The sequence below is a fragment of the Pan paniscus genome, chromosome 14 (genome assembly GCF_029289425.2).
Source record: "Pan paniscus chromosome 14, NHGRI_mPanPan1-v2.0_pri, whole genome shotgun sequence".
Classification (NCBI taxonomy): domain Eukaryota; kingdom Metazoa; phylum Chordata; class Mammalia; order Primates; family Hominidae; genus Pan; species Pan paniscus.
This window is the reverse complement of record NC_073263.2, coordinates 104300880-104321702: the sequence shown is the minus strand read 5'-3', so window position 1 is coordinate 104321702 and position 20823 is coordinate 104300880. Positions and strand designations below refer to the sequence as shown.

The window sequence follows — 20823 nt, the reverse complement described above, 5'->3', positions numbered from 1 at the left end:
TGGATAGGAATATTACCACGAAAGGTGGAACCTCCTGTGGTTTCACTTTGAAAACTTTCACTTTCTTTTGGTAAAAAAAATTCTTGGAGTAGGTGTAGTGGGTCCTCAAGTGGAAGTGGTGCTCTCTCCTTATTCATCTGGTGGTACAACGGTGATGGCAGAGGGAAGCTCAGTACCTGGCGTTGTTCAGACCAAACTCTTGTCTTTTTGGAAGACAGAGTTGCTCTGATTCTTAGCAGGTGTCCTAACATAGCATTTTCTACTTCTCATCTGTGACCTTCATGCCTTTCTCTACATCAGTGTGGTGGACAGAGAGGTAGGTATTTGTGGTATTGGGGTCGTGGGGGTGGGCTGTGCGAGGTGAGGAATGAAAGAGCATATAGTCTCGGTGAGAGGCAATAGACAAAGGTTATTAGAGTGAGTCTGGTGGCGAGACGGAAATGTTCCAGGCCCTGCCCCTTTTATATCCTCATCTCAGACTTGGTTTCTACTTTCTTTTTTTTTTTTTTTTTTTTTTTTTTGAGACGGAGTCTCGCTCTGTCGCCCAGGCTGGAGTGCAGTGGCGCGATCTCAGCTCACTGCAAGCTCCGCCTCCCGGGTTCACGCCATTCTCCTGCCTCAGCCTCCCGAGTAGCTGGGACTACAGGCGCCCGCTACCACGCCCGGCTAATTTTTTGTATTTTTAGTAGAGACGGGGTTTCACCGTGTTAGCCAGGATGGTCTCGATCTCCTGACCTCGTGATCCGCCCACCTCGGCCTCCCAAAGTGCTGGGATTACAGGCGTGAGCCACCGCGCCCGGCCGCTAGGCTTCCACTTTCCCAGGGCTTCCTTCCTCACACTGAATGGAATTTTGCCTGTGGGACCAGCTCTCTGTGTGACAGTGTAGGGATTTGATTTGATTTTTTTTAAGATGGAATCTCACTCTGTTGCCCAGGCTGGAGTGCAATGGCGGGATCTCAGCTCACTGCAACCTCTGCCTCCTGGGTTCAAGAGATTCTCCTGCCTCAGCCTCTGGAGTAGCTGGAATTACAGGCAGGTGCCACCATGCCTGGCTAATTTTTGTATTTTTAGTAGAGATGGGGTTTCACCATGTTGGCCAGGCTGGTCTGGAACTCCCGACCTCAGGTGATCTGCCAGCCTCGGCCTCCCAAAGTGCTGGGATTATAGGAATGAGCCACTGCACCTGGCAGGGATTGTAAAAGTATGCTCATTTGGAACATTTATAGAATAACCTTTTTTTTTTTTTTTTTTTTTAAGAAACAGGGTCTTGCTATGTTGCCTAGGCTGGTCTTGACCTCTTGGCTTCAAGCAATCCTCCCACCTCAGCCTCCCAAATTGCTGGCATTACAGGCACAAGCCACCATGCCCAGCCATGGAGAATATTCTTATCAAAAACATAGGCAAAGGGAAATGACTGCATTTAAGCACAAAAGTTGGGGGTAAGCTTCCTGGAAGCTAAAGATAGAACACAGCACTAGATTAATAAAAACAGTAACAGTGTGGGCCAGGCACAGTGGCTCATACCTGTAATATCTATGCTTTGGGAGGCTGAGGCAAAAGAATCGCTTGAGGCCAGGAGTTTGAGGCTGCAGTGAGCTATGATCACACCACTGCACTCCAGCCTGGGCAACAAAACAAGACTCTGTCTCAAAAAAAAAAAAAAAAAAAAAAAGGAAAGAGAGAAAAAAGTAACAGTCTGGTTTGTTTGTGTTTTTAGTTTGTTTGCTTTTAAATAATGGTCACGGAACAAGATGATCTCTTTGGTCGAAGTTTTAGCAAAAAAAAATGAAGATCATCAATATAAGGATGCATTTTATATTGACTGTCACTAAAATCCAAGGGCATGAAACATTCTCATTGGAAACTATATGTAAATTTCTCTTTGAAAATGTAATATTCATAGATTTTATAAGTAAAACATTACAAAAAAATGCAAAGTACCAAAAGATATTACAGGAAAATGGAAATTACCCAAATCCCACGACCCAAACACTGCTAGTGTTTACTTTCTTTCCACACTGTCTCACGTCTATTCTCTCCACTATAGTGAGAGCCCCAAGAGGCCAAGGGGGCTTCTATTATTGCATGCTCAGATTCTAGCTTTCTTAAAGTACACTAAGCACAATTTATTACTGATAATACTAATAACAGAATCGTTATAGACAATACTGAGCTATAGAGAGGCAGTTTGTCCCTCCACTTAATAGGCTGCAGCTGTCACTGTTTTGACTCATCTTTTATCTCCTTTTGTTTCTCTACTTATAAACTATTCCCAGTGAGTTGACACTTCCAACCTGACCTGTGCAGAGATATTAGAAAATAAAGTTTGCTACACATATATGATCACAGAACTCCTCTGCCTGAAAGCCTCTGCTCTTAGAACAAAAGGCCAACTCCTGATGGTCCCTAGATCTATCTGGTTAGCTCCATCTCATTCCCTTCCCCCACCCCCCCAAGCTCCACATTACTTTTTGGTTCTCCCAATACTGTCTCCCTTACTTAGCTCATTCCCATTCATCTTTCCAATGTCAGCTCAAATGTCACTTTCTGGGGGAAACTTTCTTGGCTTCTCAAACTACGCCAGTTCACCCGGTACGGACTCCAGTACCTTCCTCACACAGGTCTTACCAGGTGGCAATTTTACACTTACTTCTGTGCATATCTGTTCATATGATCAACGTCTGCATCCTGCAAGTCTGGTTTTCCAGATTATTGTATCCCCAGGGCCTAGGATTTGTAGACGTCTCATTCAACAGATAATTTTTAAGTGTTTGCATCATGCCAGGCATTACTGTAGGCCCTCATTTTGATTGATTGCGGTTCCCTCTTCCAGGCAAGTGAGGTGTTGCTATATTAAGATTTACTAAGCCGGCGTGGTGGCTCACGCCTGTAATCCCAGCACTTTGGGAGGCTGAGGCGGGTGGATCATCTGAGGTCAGGAGTTTGAGGCCAGCCTGGCCAACATGGTGAGACCCGTTTCTACTAAAAAAAAATAAAAAATAAAAAAATAAAAAATTAGCCGTGCGTGGCGGCGCATGCGTGTAGGCCCAGCTACTCAGGAGGCAAGGCTGGAGAATCGCTGAACACCAGAGGTGGAGGTTGCAGTTGCACCATTGCACTCCAGCCTGGGCGATCAGAGCAAAACTCCGTCTCAAAAAAAAAAAAAAAAAAAAAATTTACTACTAAGAATGACTGCAGGACCTCAGGCTCAGCTAATAGCTTACTCATAAAATCATGTCATAAGCAATAGAAATATGGCTTGCTCGTATGCAAAGCAAAAATTTATAAAATGGCAAGTTTAAAAAGCACCGCCAGAGTCATGATTGTTCAAAGTCACTGAACGAAGTGTTCTGTAAAATAAACGTCCATTTGTAAAGCCAATCTTCATCGCCTAGGTTATAGTCTTTTCAGGTTATATTTTGTCTGTATTCTCAAGTATCAAGTTTATGAGAGAACCAAACATCTCTAAAAACCTCTTCAGTAAAGCCTTTTCGTATAACAAAATACCCCGATCGATATCCTGTATAGAAGGCAACTGAGGAGCAGGGGCATTCCGGTGACCTCGTAAGGGTCGAATATGCGCGGGAGGGCGAAACCAGAGGCGCATAGCCCCCGGCCGAGCTAATGCCACCCTTCCCACCCGGTGTCCTCCCGCGCCCTCCAGGCCCCTTCCTCCCCTTCAGACCTGCCGGTCCCCAGAGCCGAGGCGCCAGCCTGTCAAAAGATACCGGGAGTCCTCCGGGCCTGGCGCCAGCCTCCAGCCCGCGCCCCTGGGGAGGCCGGGAGCGTTTCCACCACCGTCCTCTGACAAGCTCGCCGCTCGGCCGGGCTCCGAGGCCGCCGGGACGGAGTAGACAGTCGCGCAGGCCAAGCCCCGCCGCGCAGAACCAGTGCGCGCGGAAGCGACGCGGGCAGAGAGGAAGGAGCGCGGCTGCGCTCCCTGCCCGTGGCCAACCCAGCCCGCGCCTCCGCGCGTGTCGCGGGCACCCCGAGTCTCCAGCCCGCAGAGCCCAAGGGCCGCCGAGGCCTCCTCGCCCCTACTCCCTCCTCTACCTTCCCTCACCGGCCGGAAGACGAGGCTCTCCGCCAGGGGGAGCGCGCCGAGGCCCGGGGGTGACCGCCTCGAACATGCTTGCCCCGGGCCCCGGGGACGCTGCCGGTGTTAAAGGGGGCCCACGGGCAATTGCTGCATCCGGGCTAAGAGCTGGGGCTCCGATTCGACTGTTTGAGTAAACGAGTCGGTATCATTAATAATGACAATTGCACAAAAGAAAATAGGAAAGAAACCCCCTTTCCTGGCGCAGGACCAGGCCCGCCTTGGCTCGGAGCCACCGGCTCTTCTGGGTTTTCGGGGCAGCTGGCAAAAGGGAGGCAGGCAGAGGAGGGGGCTCCGGGTCCGACTGCCAAGCTGACCAGGGCGGTGAGCCCGTGACTCCTGGCGGCGGCCCGGACCCGGGTGCTGGCGTGCAGGGGAAGGCGACTGCCGCTGCGCGCTGGTTCCCGGACCCTGCCCAGCGTGGCGTGGAGACCGACGGCCGCACAGGGGTCACCGGTATCCACATGGACACCTCCTAATCGAGCTTTGTTCACCAGAGGGCTAGGCCCTTCTTTCCCTGGCGCTTCTCTTCCCCCTGCGACCCAGCTCTTCCCCCTACTCCTTCCCGGGAGAGCGCGCACCCATGCAGTGGCCTCCATCTGGACGCCACGGGGCTCCGGAGAGGCGATGACCCCTGGCAGCCCAGGCCGGTATCGAATTAAGTAAAAATTGTGAATGCCCAGGTGGCTGCGCGTAGAGTGGCAGCAGGCCGGGCTGGCGGCGCCCAGGTGCCCAGCGGAGGGCCAGGCGCTCAGAGCGCACAGCCGGCCGCCACCTCGGCCCCTGCCCCCCGCCCCGGGGTACCTCTGGCCTGTCGGGTGGGGTCGGGTCGCTGCGGCCGCGGCGGAACCCGGCTCCGGACCTGGATCACAGCATCCAGCGCGCGGCCGGCGAGGCGCCTCCTGTTACCCTGGGGCCGGCGTCCCTCGTCCCATCGGAGCGCGCGAGGATGCTGCGGTGCCCGGCGACAGGTCGTCGGATAGCATTGACAGCACCTTCCTTTCAAGGTGCTTTATGCCTGCCCTCTGCACGTGCGGAGGGCAGGGTGACCAACGCAAAAACCTGAGCTGCGCCTCCAGACCCGTGCGCCCCTTTGATGGGCATCTGTGGTGTTTATCTGTCCCCCGAAAGCGGTGACCGAAAAGTAAATAAATGGGCGAGAGGTGGTAAAAACCTGGCAGTATTTCCGCTCGTCCTGTCGCGAACTACATATCCCAGGGAGCCCGGGGCGCCGGGACGCGTGTCCACCCCGCCATCCACTTGGAGAAGGCGTTACTGAGCCTGGCCCGACGCACGGGCCAATCCCCTCGCCCTACACCTTGGCTGGAACCTGAGACGGATTCGCTCCCAAATGATGCTCCAGTGGCAGGAGCAACTCAAGTTCATCATTGTCCTGAGAGAGAGGAGCAGCGCGGTTCTCGGCCGGGACAGCAGAACGCCAGGGGACCCTCACCTGGGCGCGCCGGGGCACGGGCGTTGATTGTCCTGGGGTCGCGGAGACCCGCGCGCCTGCCCTGCACGCCGGGCGGCACCCTTTGCAGTCGCGTTGGCTGCTGCGATCGGCCGGTGGGTCCCTGCCGAAGCCTTGGCTGCTTCTGTCCACCTCTTACACTTCTTCATTTATCGGTGGATCATTTCGAGAGTCCGTCTTGTAAATGTTTGGCACTTTGCTACTTTATTGCTTCTTTCTGGCGACAGTTCCAGCCCTCGCCGAGACCGGCGGAGAAAGGCAGCTGAGCCCGGAGAAGAGCGAAATATGGGGACCCGGGCTAAAAGCAGACGTCGTCCTTCCCGCCCGCTATTTCTATATTCAGGCAGTGGATACATCAGGGAATAAGTAAGTCGAGAAACGGCTCCTTACCTATTTTGGATGGCGGTTAAGTCTGTTTCTCCTTTTAAGATTTTTCTTTCCAAGAACTCGTTTCTCCACAGCAGTTTATATTCCAGGATATTTGGTTACCAATTTTTCTCTGTAGCTGTAGAAATTGTTCCGAATTATAATATATGCCATATAATGTATTGTATATAACATATAAAATAATCTCCTAGCAATTTTGATTCAGATTCCCACATTATCAGGGCAAGACAAAGTCCCTCCACTTTGCTGGAAATACTGTTTCTAACTACTTTTCGCATAAGCTGTTATAAGGGATTTAAACCTAGTTGTTAGAGACTTGATGGGCTTCATCTTTCTCTGGTGCGGCCCTCAATTTTCAAGGAGACATCTGCAGGTAAGCATGTTTTGAAACTGAAAAAGAAAAATGAAGTACTATTTGAAACTTCAGAGTTCGGAAGGAAAGTATCGAAGTATTAATCTCCTATATGATTGTAACAAATATTTTGTTCCAATGAATTTAATACTTTAACATCATACTTAAAACTTATTTTTATAATTCATATACTTCTGAAATGATTGTCTCTATTATTGGTGGATGCTGACCGTATGTATTTCATACAGAAAAAAATACTGGAATAAAAGGTTGTCAAGTAAAAGGCAGGTTGTAAATTTTGTTATTTGGCAAAAGATGATACACTACCTACTACTTTGCTTTTGCCCATGGCTGAGCATGATTTTTTTTTTTTTTAAGACAGGGTTTCACTTCCTAGCCTAGTCTGGAGTGCAGTGGTGCAATCACAGCTCACTGTACCCTCAACTTCCCAGGCTGAAGCTATCCTCCCACCTCAGCCTCCCTAGTAGTTGGGACTACAGGTGTGTGCCACCTCGCCTGGCTATTTGTTTATTATTATTATCATTATTATGATTATTATTATTATTATTTGTAGAGACAGGATCTCACCTTGTTGCCCAGGCTGATCTCGAACTCCTGGCCTCAAGCAGTCGTCCCTCCTTGGCATCCCAAGGTGCTGAGATAGTAGGCATGGGCCACAGTGCCAGGCCTGAGCGTGATTTATAATACTGATATTATAAAGATTCATTGGCAGAGATTTTTCAAAATAAGATCATTATCTTTGGGAGCACCATTTGATCACAAATATCCAGATGTGATGGCATGAAATAAGTTAGTAAGAATATTTTTCCATATGGAATGCATGAGTATGTTCTATGCTTATATAGATTAATAGTCTTAACATACTCCATTGTGACTGTTTAATGAAACTGTTTCATGTTATCTTGGCCATTGTCATCCTCATTTTTTTAAATCTCTGATCCATCATATTCATTCTGGTACTAAAAGCATAAGAGAAAAAGAAGCAATCATATGTTAGAGGAAGAATGTGGAGGAGAATAATCAAGTTTCCAGACTGAAGAGCATAACCATTGTGTGTTTGTTCGTTAAAATCTGTTTATCTCCCCCGTCGCCTTTTCATCACAGATTCACGTCTTCTCCAGGCGAAAGGGTCTTCCAGGTGAAAGTCTCAGCACCAGAGGAGCAATTCACTAGAGTCGGAGTCCAGGTTTTAGACCGAAAAGATGGGTCCTTCATAGTAAGATACAGAATGTATGCAAGCTACAAAAATCTGAAGGTGGAAGTTAAATTCCAAGGGCAACATGTGGCCAAATCCCCATATATTTTAAAAGGTAATTTGGAATATAATTTTATAACAGCAGTATTTGAATAAAATAATATATGTTATTCCATCAACAAAAACAACTTGGCATGATATATATATATATAAATTTTTTTTTACTGAAAGAAGAAAAATAAAGGCTTTCTACTTGAAAGCTAAGTTATGAGTCCTGGTAAAAAGACATTCAAGATTTGAATGGAAATTCTGATTTGCTGAAGAGCAGGGAACATATTAGTAGAGAATTTACTCCGCGAAGACATACATTAGCAAGAATAATCAAGCTGTGTGCATGCTCATATATGATACTTTCTTAATTGGAAAGATATGACTTAAGTAACTGATAAGTGTTATTGAAATTAGGTAGATCACTTCAGGAAGGGAGATAGCTCGAAAGACAAGGAGCGCACTGGTGGTTGTTTTTTTGTCTTTGTTCCAATGCCATTTTCCCAGAGAAATTCTCTGACATTTCTTTTTTTTTTTTTTTTTTTTTTGAGGCAAAGTCTCGCTCTGTCGCAAGGCTGGAGTGCAATGGCGCAGTCTTGGCTCACTGCAAGCTCCGCCTTCCGGGTTCAAGCGATTATCCTGCCTCAGCCTCCCATGTAGCTGGGATTACAGGCACGCACCACCATGCCAGGCTAATTTTTGTATTTTTAGTAGAGACAGGATTTCACCATGTTGACCAGGATGGTTTCGATCTCTTGACCTCATGATCTGCCTGCCTCAGCCTCCCAAAGTGCTGGGATTACAGGCGTGAGCCACCATGCTCGGCCATTCTGATGTTTCTTATATAGGATGAGAGTACAGTTTTATTACCTAGAGCCATCTCCTTCCCTCTTACAGGTGACAGTACCACAAGACAGTAGGGAAGCAGTGTATATACAAAGGCAGAAATCTTGTCCCCCCTTAACAACCCCAAGAAAAGTAAACTTTTTTTGTGTGTGTGTGAACTCTGCAGAGAAGTAAGAAAAGGTAAACACTTTTTAAGAGTGTCTAGGTTCCTTTCCTACATTCTGCCAGTACTGCCTGGTACAGTATCACCCACTAAACCTTAAAAAGATATTCCATTGTCAGCCACTGCCTGGGTTAGGTGGGATCTGAGAATTATAAAAAGGAATAACAGTAAAAACCTCAGTGCAGACTGTAATTAATTTATTATAAAATTAGTGAAGTGGACTGTTTTGAGAATTACTTTTGCTTCTTTTCGTTGCCGTTGTTGTTGAGACAGGGTCTCGCTCTGTTGCCCAGGCTGGAGTGCAGTGGTGCAATCACTGCTTACTACAGCCTCGACCTCCTGGGTTCAAGCAATCCTCCCACCTCAGCTGCATGAGTAGCTGGGACTACAGGCACTCACCACCATGCCCCACTAATTTTTGTATTTTTTGTAGAAACAGGGTTTTGCCATGTTGCTCAGGCTGGTCCCGAACCCTGGAGCTCAAGTGATCTGCCCACCTCAGTCTCCCAAAGTGCTAGGATTACAGGCGTGAGCCACTGTACCCAGCTACTTTTGCTTTTTTTTTTTTTTTTTTTTTTTTTTGAGGTGGTGTCTCGCTCTGTCGCTAGCCTAGAGTGCAGTGGCGCAATCTCGGCTCACTGCAAGCTCTGCCTCCCGGGTTCAAGCGATTCTGCTGCCTCAGCCTCCCAAATAGCTGAGACTACAGGCACGCGCCACAACACCTGGCTAATTTTTGTATTTTTAGTAGAGACGGGGTTTCACCATGTTGACCAGGATGGTCTCGATCTCCTGACCTTGTGATCCGCCCGCCTCAGCCTCCCAAAGTGCTGGGATTACAGGCATGAGCCAAGCACCCAGCCTACTTTTCCTCCTTAATAATTCTTAAAAAAAAAAGAATAGCAGTTCCTTGTTTATTTTTGCTGTTATTGATGATTTACTTATTGAGAAAAGTACCTTAGACACTTTAAGAACCTGTTTGTATAACAGACCATCAAAATATTAAATCATATCACTTTTGTCTTTCATTAAAATAGGTATGCTCCTCTGATACCCTTTTACCAGTATTTGGTTATTCTTCAGTCTGCAAAACATAAGGAATAATGAGCTGTAATATTACCATAGACATAAACCAAGTATCTGTTGTCTTTCTTTTATTTTTTGAAACAAGAGTCTCACTCTGTCCCCCAAGCTGGAGTGCAGTGGCACAATCTCCGCTCACTGCAACCTTCACCTCCCAGATTCAAGCTATTGTCATGCCTCAGCCTCCTGAGTAGCTGAGATTTCAGGCACACACCACCATACCCAGCTAAACTTTTTTGTATTTTTAGTAGAGATGGGGTTTCAACATGTTGGCCAGGCTGGTCTCAAACTCCTGACCTCAAGTTATCCACCCACCTCAGCCTCCCAAAGTGCTGGTATTACAGACGTAAGCCACTGCACCCAGCCTCTATTTCCTTTCTTTTGAACTCATGCAAAGTAGACCTTATTATGAAAATATCACAAAACTTCACTGTGAAGAGCCGTCAGAGTAGAAGGCTGACTTACTTGCAATGCCCCAGTATAGTAAAAATGTATTACTTTTTTGTTCTTTGAAACAGGGTCTCACTGTCTTGCCCAGGGTGGAGTGGTGCAAACATGGCTCACTGCAGCTTCAACCTCCTGGGCTCAAGTGATCCTCCCACATCAGCCTCCCAAGCAGCTGAAACCACAGGTGCATGCCAACACACCAAGCTAATGTTTTATTTTTTGTAGAGACATGGTCTCCCTGTGTTGCCCAGGCTGGTCCTGAACTCCTGGGCTCAGGCTGTCCTCCTGCCTCAGCCTCCCAAAGTGCTGGGATTACAGACATGAGCCAACCTTGCTGGCCTGTAATTCTCTTAAAATGTGTTTTCAATGAAAATGCTCTTCCTATGTAACTAAGCAAAATTCATGAAGCCACATTATAAATATTTATTACAAGTTTCAAATGCTGAGTGAAATGATCACTGTTGTACTTTGTTATTCTTATGTAAATAGGGCCGGTTTACCATGAGAACTGTGACTGTCCTCTGCAAGATAGTGCAGCCTGGCTACGGGAGATGAACTGCCCTGAAACCATTGCTCAGATTCAGAGAGATCTGGCACATTTCCCTGCTGTGGATCCAGAAAAGATTGCAGTAGAAATCCCAAAAAGATTTGGACAGAGGCAGAGCCTATGTCACTACACCTTAAAGGATAACAAGGTACAACACATGATTTTTTGCTTGTTTGTTTTAGTGATTTTTTTTCTTGTTTTGAACATTTGGCTACAATTAGCTAAATCATTTTATAAACATCATTCGAATGAGCACTGTGACAAGCTTTTCCTCAGTGAAGTCTGCCAGCGTTTTTAGACTAACATAATAAATGGTAAATTCTCTTTTAGGTTTATATCAAGACTCATGGTGAACATGTAGGTTTTAGAATTTTCATGGATGCCATACTACTTTCTTTGACTAGAAAGGTAAGTATATATTTTCTCTTAGCTCTAATAGATAATTTAAGCCCAGATTTTACAGGATAATTTTTCAAAATACAAATTATAACACTATCAGGGTATTCTCTTCTGGAGCCTTATGATAATACTATTCTGAAGCTTTCTGTTATTTCAGGTACCTGCGTTTGTTTCCTAGGGCTGCCGTAACAAAGTGCTACAAACTGGAAGCCTTAAAATAACAGAAATGTATTCTCTGGCAGTTATGGAGGCCAGATGTCCAAAATCAAAGTGTCGGCTAGGTGCCATGGCTCACGCCTGTAATCCTAGCACTTTAGGAGGTCAAAGCGGGTGGATCACTTGAGCCCAGGAGCTTGAGACCAGGCTGGGCAACATGGTGAAGACCTGTCTCTACAAAAAATACAAAAATTAGCCCGTAGTAGTTTCAGCTAATGGGGAGCTGAGGCAGGAAGATCGCTTGAACCTAGGAGGTCGAGGCTGCATGAGCCGAGATCACGCCACTGCACTCCCAAGGCCTGGGTGACAAGAGTGAGATCCTGTCCCCCCCCCCAAAAAAATTAAAGTGTCAGGAGGCCAGCTCCCTCTGAGATGATCCTTTCCTTTCCTTTCCTGCCTCTTCCTGGCTGCTGGCAGTGGCCCTCCATCTTTGGTGTTCCTTGGTTTGCAGCTGCATCCTCCCATCTCTGCCTCTGTCATCACGTGGGCTTCTCCCCTCATGTCTCTGGGTCTCGTCTTATAAGGACACAGCATAGTGGATTAATGGCCCAGCCTACTCCAGTATGACCTCATGCTAACTAATATCTGCAACAACCCTATTTCCAAATAAGGTCATTCTGAGACACTGGGATTTAAGACTTCAGCATATCTTTTGCAGGGACACAATATTTTATAGAGGAAAGAAAAATGCCTTATCATAAAATTATTTTGGTACTAAACTAACTTTGAGTCCAAAGATGACTTGCCTTGTACTGAATCCCATTCCTTGGGATAATGGGCTTTTGTTGGGTTCTAGTGGAATGGTTTGAAAGTAATGTCAAAATGGTGGATGTGAAAGACTCTACCAACATTTTTACCAAATGTATATTTATTTGTAATCTATTATAATATTTATTTGTTGAATAATTTGCATGTATATCTTGATTAAACTACTCATGGAAAATCATAATGCCTTTTTTTCAAGATTTCAAAGCACTTACAGTCTGTTAATTCTGAATGTAGGTAGTTATATAGCATCAATATTAAGCCTCCTTTAAACTAAGACATCAGAGTACCGTCATACTTCTCTTGCTCCTCTTTGTCAATCCATGGGAAAATGAGAATGTTCTTCAGGACTTCGGTTTCTCAAGATGCTTCTCAGACTGGTCAGTGCTTTTCTGGCCTTAAAAATGTATATCTGTTGTTTTGTAAATACTCTAAACATTTTCTGTGACTAGATAAAACATATCCTCTTTACATATTCATGCCATTTGCCAGTACAGGAAGGAAGCATAGCTTGAAACTTACTATGTTGCTGTTGGTGTTGGGCTTCCTGAGTTCAAATCCTGGTCCCGCCACCTACCTGGTGTATGTTTTTTAAAATGGAACCATCTGGCTCACTAGCAAGAAACTAGGGTTAGAGTCCCAAGTGCTATTTTTTAAATCATTTTCCAATAATTCTCTTTCTCTTTGATCATCTTAGAGGCTGTTCGCAGTATTAGAACAGAGATTGCTTTTGCAGTTTCATCCCTTTCATAGGGAGCATAGAATACTTATACATGTGACCATATTCTGAAACATTGCCCACTATTCAAACCAAGATAATTATTATTACCTGAAACATGTAACATTGGCCTTTCATTAATGCAATTTCAAATTTAAATTGATAAATACAATATATTATCCAATGCAGGAAATGTGAATAAGCTCCTTGTTTTGTTTTTTCTAGGTGAAGATGCCAGATGTGGAGTTCTTTGTTAATTTAGGAGACTGGCCTTTGGAAAAAAAGAAATCCAATTCAAACATCCATCCGATCTTTTCCTGGTGTGGCTCCACAGATTCCAAGGATATCGTGATGCCTACATACGATTTGACTGATTCTGTTCTGGAAACCATGGGCCGGTGAGAGATAAGTCAGGGTTGGCCCAGAGCCTTGGTTTTCTTTCTTTGGTGAGTTCTTTTGCAACAACCTTTGTGATATGATGATTTGGGAGGAAAATCTGTTGCACTTTGTCTTCTAGGGTAAGTCTGGATATGATGTCCGTGCAAGCTAACACGGGTCCTCCCTGGGAAAGCAAAAATTCCACTGCCGTCTGGAGAGGGCGAGACAGCCGCAAAGAGAGACTCGAGCTGGTTAAACTCAGTAGAAAATACCCGGAACTCATAGACGCTGCTTTCACCAACTTTTTCTTCTTTAAACACGATGAAAACCTGTATGGTCCCATTGTGAAACACATTTCATTTTTTGATTTCTTCAAGGTATGACTTAATCAGTAGCTAATCTTTTGTGTTTTTCTAATGTATTTGTACATAGTGCTTTGGGAAGGGAAATTGAGGCCTGCAAATTTCAAGAGGTGGGAGAAGTTAGCACAAAATTGAGCGAATATTGAGACATGGGGGTGCTGGGGACTGTTTTGGCAACCAGGGTCTGCCCTCACTGCCCAGTCTTGATATTAAATGCGCATCAAGGGAGTTTGGAGCCTGGATAGAGCTATAATTTTTTTCCAGCTAACCCTTGAGATAAGCACATGTCACCTCCAAATATGCTTTTATTAATACTTACATGTAAGTCATTTTACAAATACTTTTCCCCAGAGCCATGTTATCACAACAGAATAAGGAAGATATAAACTACTTGTTTCTTACCAGGCCTTCTCGGGGGAATGACGTGAAACTCATCCAAATGTTCTGCCTGGGAATTAGGGTTTGCTTTCTGTGTCTAGAATGTGGATTCCGCATGGTTCCTGGGGAGTAGTCCTTTTTCTAACAACTCCCTTTATAAGGCAGTGGGCAGCAGCCTGCTCTTTAGACCATGGAGTCGTTTCTGAAGTCCCCCATGGTAGAGAGAGAGGTGAAAAAGGTCATCATCTGTCCTCTGTATGTGGGAAGACAAGTGATTAACGAGTTCTGTCTGCCCTGTAGATGACCAAATTTTCTTTTGATGGGTTTTGTTGAGGCAGGTTGACCTAAAGAATGTTAAAGTTGAATTGTCAGTATTTTTCTATATGCATATCCCAAAGATTTTTGAAAGAAATGATTATAACCAAAGTGAAAGGATACTAGCCAACCTTCCTCAGTGGAGGGGTGCTCCATCCTGCCTTGGCTTTATTCCTGCCTGTTGAATTTTCTGCAACTAAAGATGATAGATTACCACAGTTCTATGAATATTTTTATTCATAGGTGTTCTTGCTCCAGAGCTTGCTGATTTCTTTAAGACATATGTCTGGGTGTTTAAAAAATACGGTTAGCCAGGCGTGATGGCTCACGCCTATAATCCCAGCACTTTGGGAGGCTGAGGCAGGCAGATCACCTGAGTTCCAGGGTTCGAGACCAGCCTGGCCAACATGGTGAAACCGCATCTCTACTAAAAATACAAAAATTAGCTGGGCGTGGTGGTGCGTGCCTCTAATCCCAGCGACTTGGGATGCTGAGGCACAAGAATCACTTGATCCCGGGAGGTGGAAGTTGCAGTGAGCTGAGATCACGCCACTACACTCCAGCCTGAGTGACAGAGCGAGACTCTGTCTCAAAATAAATACGTAAATAATACGGTTAACATGGCTCAGAATATGCCATCATTAGGGGCACATTTACAATCAATAAAGTAGCAGGAGAATTACAAAAAGTCACAAATGAATCCATCCTTCCTTATGTTGCAGCCTTAGGACAGCAGTATGATTGTATTCGCTGCTTCAACACTAGATTTGTATCCTTTGTAAAACTGAGAAGCACATCAAAATGAGCATTTAGCTCTAGATCAACCTGTTGTTTAATAACACTTACTAAACGGCAAAGGCAGAGCGTGGAAGCTGACCAAATTGTGTCTGAGGATTGCAAAGGTTTATGTGTGGGATGGGAAGGAGAATAGAGTGGAGAAAAGGAAATTTAATGGAGGTTCTTAGACTTTACCATTGTTTTGCAGCATAAGTATCAAATAAATATCGATGGCACTGTAGCAGCTTATCGCCTGCCATATTTGCTAGTTGGTGACAGTGTTGTGCTGAAGCAGGACTCCATCTACTATGAACATTTTTACAATGAGCTGCAGCCCTGGAAACACTACATTCCAGTTAAGAGCAACCTGAGCGATCTGCTAGAAAAACTTAAATGGGCGAAAGATCACGATGAAGAGGTAAGGTTAGTCTCCTTGAAGGTTTATTTCCACTTGTTTCCCAATATCATGGGTCCTTTTGAAATGTAGTGTACCTGGAGAGCATCCAGGATGTTCACGTAATAGACTTTGGCCTGTAAATGGGAAGCTGCCTGCCCATAGATGGCACGGCAGTTCCCCTAGGCTGAACACAGCGGGCACTGCATCTTACATTAACTCTCCACTCTGCATGTGAAACAAAAAGCTAGGCTGGGTGCGGTGGCTCGTGCCTGTAATCCCAGCACTTTGGAAGGCTGAGGCAGGCAGATCACCTGAGGTCAGGAGTTCAAGACCAACCTGGCTAACATGGTCAAACCCCATCTCTACTAAAAATACAAAAATAAGCTGGCGTGGTGATGGGTGCCTGTAATCCCAGCTACTGGGGAGGCTGAGGCAGGAGAATCACTTGAACCTGGGAGGCGGAGGTTGCAGTGAGCCGAGACCACACCATTGCACTCCAGCCTGGGCAACAAGAGCAAAACTCCGTCTCAAACAACAACAACAAACAACAACAACAAAAAGCTAAACTGTGGCCTTGATTACACTTTCTCTTTCAAGTAGCGTTGCTCTGAGCCACAAGCATTGCCTCCACTAGCAATGTGAAAATTGTAAGATGGCCAGTCTGGCAGGAGTCACTAACAGGCTCCAGGTTAAAATGAGGGATTGATTCAGAAGTAGATGCAGCCATAAATACAGAAATAAAGAGGGATGGAATGCAATAAACTTTAAGCTAATTGTCTCCTGAAATTTGTGAAGGCAGCTGGCTAAGCTTCATCTTGCGTTTACAAAGTCGTCAGTTTGCTTGGTGTACAACCTTGTCTCTCCAGGAGAGGCTTAGTTCTAGAAGGTCCAATATGACTTCTCAAACTTTTAAGTCTTAGAAACCTCCCTCTGATTTAAACAAACGTACTCTGTTAAATGTTCTGTTTTACCATGAGACTACCCCCAAAGATATTATTTCCCACAGTTGCCCCAACGTATACATACTCTGAAGAGCAGTTTGCAGATGCCTGCATGGGAAAAATGGATTCTATTACAGGATTTTGTCGTTGTTCTTCCTGTAGGCCAAAAAGATAGCAAAAGCAGGACAAGAATTTGCAAGAAATAATCTCATGGGCGATGACATATTCTGTTATTATTTCAAACTTTTCCAGGTCAGTATTTTCCAAGAAAATCATCACGTAACTTATAAGTAGACATGTTAAGAACAAATAATATTTTACTTAACAATTTCTAAACATATGTTACTATAGGGAGATATATATACTTCTGTGGATGAAAATCAGAGACAAATATTAAGCAATCATAAAAAAATAGTTGAAAACCAAAGATTAGCTAATGGAAAATGTTACAATATTAAGCGAAAACTATTAATATTAGAACTATGTGATGTTTGACTAAGAAATTGGCCTCTGATCCTACAAAGTTACGGTGCATGGATTTGTATGTTCTCTTTGTGTTACATTGCTGCTGCCTTACCATTTCTTTGTCTAAACAGTGCCAGGTGTGTTTGGGCCTCTTGTCTTGACTCCGTATGAGCCTTGACTTCCCTTGGAAATTATTTCCATGGACCCAAGCATTTAGAGATTGTAATCAAGCATATCCGACGATTTAAAGGACTCTTTTAAAAATGTGGTAGTAGGCCGGGTGCGGTGGCTCACACCTGTAATCCCAGCACTTTGGGAGGCTGAGGCAGACAGATCACCTGAGGTCAGGAGTTTGATACCAGCCTGGCCAACATGGTGAAACCCCGTCTCTACTAAAAATACAAAAATTAGCCGGGTGTGGTTGTGCACACCTATAATCCCAGCTACTCGGGAGGCTGAGGCAGGAGAATCACTTGAACCCGGGAGGTGGAAGTTGCAGTGAGCCGAGATCATACCCCTGCACTCCAGCCTGGGTGACAAGAGTGAAATTCTGTCTCAAAAAAAAAAAAAAAAATCAGGTAGTAAACAAGTTCTTGGCTAATAATAGTACTAGATCTAGATTAAGATTTTTATCTCACAGTTGCAGATACTGAGCCCCATATCTGAGGCTCTGCTACAGATCAAAGTTGATGTATTTCTGGCCTGTACTGGCTCCTCCCCATTTTGTAACCTTCCCTTGATGGAGGGAAGCAGAGGACAAACCGTGTAAAATGAATAAACTGGGGGGATTTACCTTGTGAATTTCTAAGGATCCATGGGGCAGTGTTCATTCATTTAGCATAGGTACTTAGCACAGTGCTTCACTCAGAGTAAGCACATGATAAATGAAGATGATGATGGAGGCTTGTGCAAGCCATGATAAGGAAAGCAGAATAGTCTCTGTCTTCACATTCTCAGTCTAGGGAAGATTGTGTGCAAAATTATTTTTACTGTGAGGCAGAAGATGGTTAAAAAAAAAAAGTCATGGAAATTTAGGATAGAATAAAGAGATGTCTGTTAGGAATAGGCAGCCAGTGTTCAAAGGATGGTCTCCTCTCAGATGCTCTACCATTGATGTTCAGAACTGGTATAGATGATGGACTATGCAGATCACAGTTTGACACACATGAGTTAAATGAATCATAGTCTTCATATATTCTAGCCTGTCTCATTGGGTGGATATAAAGTGTTTTATAAGGAATGCTTTTATATTGTTGCTTAAACAGGAATATGCCAATTTACAAGTGAGTGAGCCCCAAATCCGAGAGGGCATGAAAAGGGTAGAACCACAGACTGAGGACGACCTCTTCCCTTGTACTTGCCATAGGAAAAAGGTAACCAGAACTGAGCTTATGGCCAGTGTCAGAGTAAAAACTAACATTGATCCAAACTTGCTTTTATTCCTATAGTCATTCAATCAGGCAGCAAATATTTGAGTTCCTCTCGAGGTCTCCAAGCAATTCAGTCTGCCAGAGAGATACGTATAAAAGATAGCAGTGCTCAAGAAAGGATGCTACAATGCAGTTAATTGAGAAGACATGGTAGCTCCCTGGCAAAGTGGAGGGAAGTCTTTTATAATGTGAGAATCCAGCTCACACCCTATTTGAATGGATGCTTACAGTCTGAAAAATATTTTCATGTGTATCATCTGATGCCCTCATCTCCTCATGAGATAAGTTTGGCAAAGTTCATCATCCCAGTTTAGAGAAGGAAAAATATGTAACCACGATTATAGATGTTTTCCAATTCTTCATTTGAAAGTCATCTCAGTTGATACCACTACATAAGGATCTCATTGATAAAAATGAAAGTCAGATTCACATCTGGACTTTTAAGGTAGAAAGGACCTTAGAAGTCATCCAGTAAATGCCTTCATTTTATGGTTAACAAAACTGAGCCCAAAAAGGAATTGTGCTCAAAATCATCTAGCTGGATTATAGCAAAGCAAAAACCAATCTCTCATCATCAGATTGTGATTGCGTGTGCTTGTATATAAAGCTATAGTGTGGCAGGGGACTGTTGCTTTGATTATGATTTTTGTTTGTTTGAAGGAATGTAAATTGCATAAACTAGAGTGTATATGTGTGTGTGTGTGTGTGTGTGTGTGTGTGTAACATATGCTGACTTAACATTTTAGGCAACATAATTAGGTTTCTGAATGGACAAGTTCAAAATTGTGGTATTATAACCAAAGACAAGAAGGCAGATTTGGCAATTATTATGTCTACCTCTCAAGGAGGTGTAAAAGGAATTAAGGTGAGGCTGGCCCCAGTGATGTGACAGAACCAGCTTATATGAGCTCACTGATAAATATTCAGGAATTTTGCATACTAATTAAATTTTTGGTAGCTTGGAATCATCCTGATAGGAGTATTTACACCATGACAATCAGCACATGCTAGAAATCAGAATTCTGGTTGTTTTATTTTTGTCTTTGTTTTTTATAGAACTCATTAACCACTAACCAACTGGCCCTCAGAGGTGGTTCATCATCATTGTTAACTCTGTCAGTGCTCCAAGGCCATAAAAATCAGTTAAAACCAATGATAAAACAAGAATTGCCAAATCGAAAGGTTCCCCCTCACCAATCCATGATTTGGTATCAGAACACTTCTCACTTTGGCTCTAAGTGAGACTGGCAGCTTCCTTGCTCCACTCCTGCTCAGTTATTTATCTTCATCTACATGATTGAGAGGAGGTACCCAGCCAGTTTCTTCCACTGATTAGTAGAAGTTAGGGGCCAGAATGATAGCTTCGTTTATTTTTTGCTCATTGTCTATCCTAGTCTTTCACCACTACTGTTCATAACATGAGGCCTTTACAGTAGTACAGCCCGTGGATGTTTGGGTTCCTTATCAGTAGGCTATGAAACACAATGTGATTTTACCCTTAGCTGACTCTGGGCCTCTGGAAATAGTCCCAAGCCCTAAAAGCCTCTAGCAGCAGCTTGGCTCCCTCTCATCTTTACAGGAAAATAATTAACAAATGAATGTAAGTCTTCTTCACTTGTGTAAGACTTCTTGATAGCTCTAAATATTTTGCTTCTTAATTGCAGACCAAAGATGAACTCTGATATGCAAAATAACTTCTATTAGAATAATGGTGCTCTGAAGACTCTTCTTAACTAAAAAGAAGAATTTTTTTAAGTATTAATTCCATGGACAATATAAAATCTGTGTGATTGCAGTATGAAGACACGTTTCTACTTATGCAGTATTCTCATGACTGTACTTTAAAGTACATTTTTAGAATTTTATAATAAAACCACCTTTATTTTAAAGGACTATGTTGTGCTAATTATTAGCTGTGTTTGGAACAGAGAGCAGTAAAAACAGAGAGAATCTGGGTCCTTGATGCACAGCAGCCCAGACCACCTGCCCAGACTGGTTTTAAATGACAAAGCAATGAACCCCTGTCTCCTTTTAAGCCCGTATTATTGTGGGTATTCAGCCAAACTTAATTCTAGCTAATACTTTGTACAAGGCCAGTCATTATATGGCCTCTACCTGCATCTTTAGTCAAATCTCTCAGCACTTTCTAGTATCAATACTGTCTTCTGGAAGAACGAGTCCTCTCCCAGTTCTGTCAATGCCTGTGTCCTTACCTTCCTGGCTCTTGCCTTTCCCTTGTCCTGGAATGTCTTGGCCCTCTTTTCTTCAACCGGCTTACACATCCTTCAGCACATATTTTATCCTTACTAGATTTTAAGTGCCATGACCTCAGAGACCAGGCCTTTCTTCTGGGTGGTCCTAACGTCTAATAGAGTGCCAGCAACTAGAAAGACTGAATAAATATCTAATGGGTGATATGGTTTTGATGTTTGTCCCTTCCAAATCTTATGTTGAAATGTAATTCCGAGTGGTGGAGGTGGGGCCCGGTGGGAGATGTTTGTATCTTAGGGGTGGATCCCTCATGAATGGCCTGGCACCATCCTTGCAGTGACAAGTGAGTTCTCACTGTGAGTTCACATGATCTGGTGGTTTTAAAAGGTGTGGCACCTCCCCCTCTCTCTGTGTTGC

The 20823-nt window shown here is 44.2% G+C and overlaps 2 protein-coding genes across 11 annotated transcripts in view; one reads left to right on the top strand and one right to left on the bottom strand.

The window, feature by feature from the left end:
- BIVM (basic, immunoglobulin-like variable motif containing) overlaps nt 1-5272 on the bottom strand; it is a 42755-nt gene extending 37483 nt beyond the window's left edge. For 2 of the 9 annotated variants that reach the window (XM_008957444.5, XM_008957448.5), the window contains exon 1: nt 4902-5272. The gene's annotated coding sequence lies outside the window, so the exon portion shown is untranslated. The other 7 variants (XM_063595857.1, XM_063595856.1, XM_008957445.5 and 4 more) reach the window with 6 other exon arrangements.
- A 92-nt stretch (nt 5273-5364) lies between these two features.
- On the top strand, nt 5365-20087 carry POGLUT2 (protein O-glucosyltransferase 2). 2 transcript variants are annotated; one of them, XM_003832065.6, is made up of 10 exons: nt 5365-5934; nt 7433-7638; nt 10597-10802; nt 10985-11062; nt 12978-13150; nt 13270-13507; nt 15171-15380; nt 16463-16552; nt 18031-18138; nt 19860-20087. In XM_003832065.6, the coding sequence occupies exons 1-10, from the start codon at nt 5753-5755 to the stop codon at nt 19875-19877; spliced, it is 1509 nt and encodes a 502-aa protein (XP_003832113.3). In that variant the 5' UTR covers nt 5365-5752; the 3' UTR covers nt 19878-20087. The 2 variants fall into 2 exon arrangements, with proteins under 2 accessions (XP_003832113.3, XP_054952959.2); XM_055096984.2 differs by lacking the exons at nt 5365-5934; nt 7433-7638 and adding an exon at nt 12272-12414 and having other exon boundaries at nt 10768-10802.
- Nucleotides 20088-20823: the final 736 nt, after the last annotated feature.

Coding starts and splice junctions, on each gene's coding strand:
- POGLUT2 (XM_003832065.6), top strand. CDS start 5,753: ATGTTTGGCACTTTGCTACTTTATTGCTTCTTTCTGGCGACAGTTCCA. Junction 10,803..10,984: donor ACACCTTAAAGGATAACAAG/GTACAACACATG, acceptor ATTCTCTTTTAG/GTTTATATCAAGACTCATGG. Junction 11,063..12,977: donor TACTTTCTTTGACTAGAAAG/GTAAGTATATAT, acceptor TGTTTTTTCTAG/GTGAAGATGCCAGATGTGGA.